General features: G+C 41.3%; 1 protein-coding gene across 1 annotated transcript; it reads right to left on the reverse strand.

The window, feature by feature from the left end:
• Positions 1 to 4,118: 4,118 nt before the first annotated feature.
• On the reverse strand, positions 4,119 to 6,629 carry irx4b (iroquois homeobox 4b). The gene is made up of 6 exons (XM_068747646.1): positions 6,585 to 6,629; positions 6,168 to 6,356; positions 5,759 to 5,859; positions 5,222 to 5,378; positions 4,791 to 4,944; positions 4,119 to 4,696 (listed from the first exon to the last, which is right to left on the reverse strand). Exons 1-6 carry the CDS (start codon positions 6,627 to 6,629, stop codon positions 4,119 to 4,121), a joined length of 1,224 nt encoding a protein of 407 aa, XP_068603747.1.
• Between the last annotated feature and the right edge of the window lie 612 nt (positions 6,630 to 7,241).

Consider the following 7,241-nt stretch of genomic DNA (forward strand, 5'->3'; position numbering starts at 1 on the left):
TGCACTGTTGAATCATCCACCGCTTCCACCCGCATCGACCAATGTGATAATTATATTCATCAAAATCATCTATGTTAATAAATGACTCCAGATTACAATGTTGGATTACACTCAATTTCAGGATGATGGCTTGAAGCTCCACGTTCGCATCATCAGAAGAGACGTTTGTTGTTTGGCTCCATTCGTTTGATTTCTGCATAATAATTGTAATATACAAAAGCGACCCGCACGGTGGAGTCATGTGTTTAAAGCTAATATAAGAGTGTAACCACACTGAAAAGCTCACGACTGAGCCACAGAGTAGATGATGGAGTTAAATGCCATTGGATTCCTTAACACTGTGCCCCTTCACAACAATCACTCACTCCACGCAAAACATCCTTCTTGGTACTGTAATTGCCCTATTAAAATATTTCCCCCTGAAGATGTGTCATAGTACAGACCCACAGGCTCATTAAGGAGCTCCCTGCAGCCAATTATCCGAACCTCCCTGTCTGGAAAGCCACTATGTGACCAAAAGGAGCTCCTGTGCGGATTGAGGAGCGGTGCATCCGCCGAACCTCACGGTGTACGAGGGAAAACAGAAAACTGACCTTTGGTCATTGTCTCAGGTCGTCTCCAGTCAGCCCCACTTTAGCGTCAGGCGACAGAGCTTCTGACCTTTACCGTGGAACTAATGACTTGTTCTTGTGCCAGGGGCTCGGAGGGTTGCCACAGGGAGTGAGACACTTCTGGCGACGTGTGACAGTTTTTGGAGTAGAGTTTACAACCCAGCACTTTGATAGCAGAAACCAAAGTGTGTGTGTGACAAGACACAAGAGACCTCAAAACCGTGTATATGTGTGTGCTTTGTGTATGTGACAGGTGATGAAAGGAAACAGGTATCAGGAGGAAGAGGATGAACCTAAAGTTGTCAATGCCTCCTGAGCAGAAACTTTAGAAGCCTATACGTTGTTCAGATAAAATGTTTACAGGGCACAAATTCATTTCTTCATTTGTTCATTTTCCTGCCGCTTTTCTGCTCTGCGAAAGCGGCTCACTGGAGTTGCTGGAGCCTATCCCAGCTTGCTATGGGCAGAGGCGGGGTACACCCCATGGATGGGTTGCAAGCACATCACGGGGCCACACACATAGACAGACAAACATGCAATTCACGTAAATTGTATGTTTTTGGAGGTGGGCGGAACCTGGAGAACCTGGAGTGTTCTTTCTGTCTTATCTGTCTCTGCAGGTAGGACTGTCATTTCTCCTGCTCTACTCATCTTCATCTTTGCCTACTGCCATATATGATACATGCATTATATCCTCATTGAGAATGCTTTTAAGAAAAAAGTTATGGACAGCCGGTTTGTACAATCAAGTTCTGTGAAATGTTCTATGCATTGGTTGGTCTGGTGTAATAGCTTGTATAAAGTCAGCATGGGTCAGAAAATGTATCCTGATCCAGTGATCCAGATAATATATGAAGACAATTTGTATTTTGAAATCATTATGATCATTATGCTGTGTCCTAGACAGGACTGACTAAATGCATGGTCCAATTGACATGCCCTTTAAAAATGATTGACTTGACTTGGAGTCTATTTGAAACACTTTGCTTTGTCTTGGACTTCTGATAAAAGACATGATACTCATTGGTCCCTAAAAGACTCAAGACTTGACTTGGACTTTTGACCACAGATGATGATGGAGATTCTTTAAATTGGGCTTGTAAAAAATGATTAGTAATGATCTCTAAGCTTCGTTGGGTTAGCTTTATCTGCGGTGGTAAGCGCTGTTGCCTCACAGCAAGAAGATCACAGGTTTGAATCCGACTTGCAGTCTTCCTGTGAGGAGATTGCATGTTCTTTTCGTGTCTGCGACAAATCATGTCGCAAACATCTAATCGTGACAGCAAGAATACCCCGTCTCTTAACCCACTCAGCACTTGGTCAACCTTTTATCTGATTACCATTGAATGTACTTCATAACCCATCCACCTCTTCTTTTGGCATCAGATTTTTCCAAAAGAATACTCAATTTTCCAATGTCCAATATATTAGATTTACACACACTGAAGAAAAGTTTGAGTATAAAAATATATTTTCTGCCAACTACAATCAGATTCTATTGGACTGCCAGTGGAAGAAAGAAAACTTCACAGAAATAAGAAGTCCAATGTCATTATTTATCATCTTAAATCTCATTTATTTATGAGGCAGAAACAGAATGAAATTCTCAGTTGAATTCATCCTAAATTATTTAATCTGAAATGGTTAATTCCATACAAAGCCCAGGCAGATCCCTGCTCTGTTCTGATAAATACTTTATTGCTCTTCCTAAATCGAAAAACAGACTGAGGAAAAAGATGGAGGGTGAAAAAAAATGATTCTTCCCTTTTTCTTTTTGTGCTTTGTTTAAGAAAGTGTCAATATATACATCTTCAGTGCAAAGTTTTTCTTTGTTAATTAAAGTTAATTTAAAAAAAAGTCAAAAGAGATTTGCAATAAAGCAGTCGGGCCTAATGATCCATTATTTGTATTTTTTTCAGTAATGTGTATTGTTATTTGTTTGTGCAAAAAAAGTCAATAAATAGAGATACTTAAAATTATCTACAAGGTTTTATGGAGCAATTTGTGCGTGTTGGATTTGTTGTCCCAGGTTGACAAAGTCAAAAGCCTAATGAAAAGGGACGCACCGCTGATTGCAGCTATATCTGGAGCCGAGGCGGAAGTGGCATCGATTTAACAATTTAGCAGCACCCTCCTCTGCGTGTTTCCATTAGTCATGGCTGAATACCATTCGCTTCCTCCCTTCTTCCCTCAAAACACACACACACGCACACGCGCACACGCAAATACTTAAAAACACATGACCAGTGCAGCAGAGGTATTTTCCACATATTCTTGAACACAGTTTACATGATCTAAATTGACACCAGCGATCGCTGCAGTGAAGAGCGGCTATAAGAGGACAGTCAGAGAACTCCTCCATGCTATGAAATACACATTTCATTTTTGTGAGTCAGTGCATGTGCAGATTATTGTGCAAGTGAACAATATTGTATATTTTTCATGTGTGTGAACTGCATAGCCTTTCTGCAAGAACTTTGTGGTGACAGTATTTTTGCTCTAAAATATCTGATAAGAACCTTTTGCACCCATTAGAGTTTTGCCTGTTGTAAGAAGGTTTGAGTCTTTCCAGATGTTAAAACATCCTCATAAATTCTTATTTGACCGTTCGTCAAATCCTGATGAAACCTTGACTGTTGCGCACCAGGTCTGTCACTTTGGCATTTTCCACATGTTGGAAGTGTTGCATCTGTTACTGCAGTGTGGAAAATGGGTGGTATTTGATTCATTTTAGAGGGTGGTGTCATTTTTCAGATTTTTCCAACTTTTTTTCCTACTTTTTGCTTTTACACTATAAAGTAAGTTGCAATAACTAACATGTCCACCTCCCTCATTTATCTACAGTAAGCAGAAACTGTTGCCAAGAAGCATATAATCAAATAGCATCAATAATCCTGTTTGCGGGATTGTACATTTATGATTCAGCACATTGTCATTGAGTTTTCACATTGTGCAAAGTCAGATGGTCGCTTTGCTTCTACGATGATTTGGGGGCTTTAACTCTCCAGCAACTCTTAGCATGTCCAATATGTTTCCAACAAGGGCATGTTCAAGAATGGTTTTTACAAGAATCAGCTGCTCACATTAAAAAGTCAGTTTGCGCCTAGTTTCCCAAGGAAAGGTTAGCTCCATTTGAAAGCTAGCTATGGCTATAAAAATCTTGCTACTGACAGTTGCCATTGTGGACAGCAAAACTGATTGCTGCTGGCTTTAAAGGGGGGACCCTACTTCAGCCATCAAGGAATCATTGTTTCCCTTTTTAGTAAGAGTTTTATCGTGAATCTTCTCCCCTTATTTCATCGTAAACTGATTAAAGGTGTGTGTTGTGTTCTGTTATGCAGATCTGAACACAGTGTGCTGTGCAAGAATGCAAAGTTTGACAGGAGATGCAACGGCAATGTGCACCTGGTGTGAGCAAGCAGACAACTGCGTCAGTCAAAGTAGCAAAATGTGTTCGATAATGTCCAGGAATCTTCATAGCATTCCATTGTCCATATGCTAGTTGGACTACAAAGATGGTGTCGACCTAAGAAGTTCAAAGGATCGTCCAGGTGTTCTGATGCCGACCATAGCATCATTCAAGCCTTTCCACACTTCAGCTGGTTTGGGCTGTTGGAGAGGAGGGCCATGGAAAACTCCATCCATCCACTCTCTCAGAGTGGCAACGGGCGATTCCTGTTGCCGCTCCACTTTGCTTAGCGCCATATTTGCCTGATACCCTGGAGAGGAAGAGCCATTCGACGACTGCATGCACGGAGGGTATTCTGGCTGCAAGCTGGCATTCAAAGACACCGCTGTGTGAGCAATGGACCAAATCTTTGGCTTCATGTCTGTGCTGCGAAAGTCTGAATTTGGATAGAAGGCATTTGGCATTTGTTTCTGAATCGATGTGAGTTTAGGGTAGTCTGGGGACAATCTCTCTTTTCCATGCAGCGTGTTTGCAAGATGCCCACGTGCAAGGTCTGAGTTTTTATTGGCACCATTGTCCTCGGAAAGAAACTGTGGTTTCCGTTCACAATCAGAACCATCTGACTCGAGCAGGTCGAAGTCCTCCAGGTCGCTCTGCAGGTCGGCACACTGTTGATCTGCAACAACGATTGATAGAATTCACATTATGTTTGTGCTAATTCGACTTTTAGAAAATCTTGAAGAATGTAAAATGTGCTGAGAGATTCTCACCGGGGCAGTTTTTGTCATTTTTAAGGGCCTTCTTTGCTTCCTCATTGTCATCGTCACATCCTCGGTCATCAGAGCTTTTAGAAGCCCGAGGTGACCATGTCACCTTATTCTCCTTCTTCAGCCTCCTGCGTGCATTTGCAAACCAAGTAGAAACCTGAACAAATCAGAAAGAAAGAAAAATAAACATACAATCATATGAACAGGAGAAAACGATATATATTACAGGGGTGAAGAGAGGATGCACAGTAATGACAAAGCACTGATAAGAAAGAAGGAGACAAGGAAAAAGTACAGAGGATTAAGAAACGCTTTGAAATAATCAAGCAAGGACAAAACAATGAACAGTTCAATGCTAGCAGGAATGGATTGGGTGAGAGCTTCACTTCAAGGTACAGCAATCCAGGTCTCTATAATATTTAGCTAAAACCTGCCTGTGTAAGGGTCATCCTGGTGATGATAGCCAGCATGATCTTCTCTCCTTTTGTGGGGTAGGGGTTCTTCTGGTGTTCCTGCAGCCAAGCCTTCAGAGTGCTGGTGGTCTCTCGGGTGGCATTTTTACGACGGGAAGCACCATCGGAACTAGAATACCTGAGCAAAATGTTGACGTTTAAAATATTTAAATATGACATCACCAAAAATACATGTTTGACTTTTGTTATGAAGAAATTCTGAGTAAGTCTTGCCTTTAAGTCATTTATTAATTATATATTGAATGGTATGGAGATTGAGACCATATTATAACATACGAAAGACCTTACACCAGTAATTTCCATTATAAATATTATACTTATAGTTTGACACTTATGTAACAAGGTGGAAAAATAACAAGTATATATATATATGCTCTTTTTTATTATGAATTCAGCAGTCCTAATAGAAGCTGTCAGATATCCATATATTGATGTTTTGAATTGGGACTAGAAACAAGAAAATGAATACGCTCAGTTAGTATGCAGAGTCTGACTTACCCATATCTATCATAGGGATACTGTCCAAAAGTATACTCATAGGGATAGTAGGACGTCTGGGATGTCCCCACGTGTACTCTATCTTTGGGATCCAGTGGTCCCTGGAAATATGGAGAAATATAATTTAAATCCACACCTAATTGGAATCTTTCAGATTCACCACTTTCAATATTATAATAATATAATATGCCTATATATTTGCATAGAAATAATCTTGCCTGACATTTACTGTTTTGCCATATGTGTTTATACTACTCAGATATTATTGAAAAATGTCTAGTCTGCATGTAAAACACTACAGGGTAACAAGTTGCTTATCAACCTTCCATCCGTCGTGCGTAATTACGCATTTTAAATAACGGGAATGACGGTAGCATAATAATAAATACAAGTCAAAAGTTATACGTACCCTGGAATAGAGCGCGGTGGCGTCGCCGGTGCCGCTGTTATAATAACCTTGACTCTTTGGGTAAGGGCCGCTGTAGACTCCGATGCCGTTGCCAGAGGCGAGCGGCTGGCTCGGGGAGCGCAGCAACGAGTGTGACGGAGGCGTCCCCGGTTCCAAGCAACCGGACAACGAGCTGGATGTCATCAGAAACTTTAAAAAAAAAGAAAATGAATCTCTTTACACTCCGTCTTTAATCTTTGATTTATTTCATTCTTGTGATTTTCTCTTAAGTTGAAAAAAGTTGAAAAACTGAGAACACTGTCGCGGATATTGTCATACTTTGTGATGAAACAATTGACATTCTCGTTGGTATTTTGGTATTTTCTACAATTTACCATTTTGTAGGACTTAATAACATGTTAGCAATATTGACTGTACCTGCGGCGCGTTGGAGTAGGAATATCCCAGCGGAGAGTAAGCCATGGCTCAAACAGAAAAGAGACAGACGCTGGAGCGCGGACCCTGGACGACATCCAACAGTGTCTGTGTCAAGGGAAGACTTCTGCCTCTGACACAAGTTTAAAACTCGTCTACTAGTCAATATTCACGTTTTAAATGAATGTAAAACCTTCTATCCTTATTCAAATAAGGAGACGCAGACATTTACGCGCCACTTTCATTTTGCGCTCCACGAAAACAGTCTTTCAAAGTATCTTCTTGACGATGTCCTCGCCGTCCCGCCTCATTCACCTCGCCGATGCAGCCTTTACCTTTGCTGTCTTACAATCCATGGAAAGTGTGTGTGTGTGTGTGAGATCAAACCATGCATCTCTCTCTGATGCGCTCTTTGGTTTTAAGGCGCGCCTGTCTGACGTCAGCTGCGTGCATGTAGCCCGGTGTTCACATCAAAACGAAGAAACTTACCTAATTAATTCTCTCCCGGGTTTATATCAACTCTCATCGAGGAGAACAGCCCGACAGTCCCCAGGCGTAATGAGAATATGATCAATTCTTTCCAAATAAACACACGTACAGCTGCCTACACACACACACACACACACATGCCCACGCAATGCTTATGCCCGGGGGGGGGGG

The sequence above is a fragment of the Brachionichthys hirsutus genome, chromosome 13 (assembly GCF_040956055.1).
Source record: "Brachionichthys hirsutus isolate HB-005 chromosome 13, CSIRO-AGI_Bhir_v1, whole genome shotgun sequence".
NCBI classification, from domain to species: domain Eukaryota; kingdom Metazoa; phylum Chordata; class Actinopteri; order Lophiiformes; family Brachionichthyidae; genus Brachionichthys; species Brachionichthys hirsutus.

Excerpts from the sequence above, each read along its gene's own strand:
- irx4b (XM_068747646.1), bottom strand. The coding sequence starts at position 6,629 with ATGGCTTACTCTCCGCTGGGATATTCCTACTCCAACGCGCCGCAG. Across the intron at positions 5,379-5,758 it reads TATCCCTATGATAGATATGG|GTATTCTAGTTCCGATGGTG; the intron begins GTAAGTCAGACT and ends CATTTTGCTCAG. Across the intron at positions 4,945-5,221 it reads CCAGGATGACCCTTACACAG|GTTTCTACTTGGTTTGCAAA; the intron begins GCAGGTTTTAGC and ends TGATTTGTTCAG.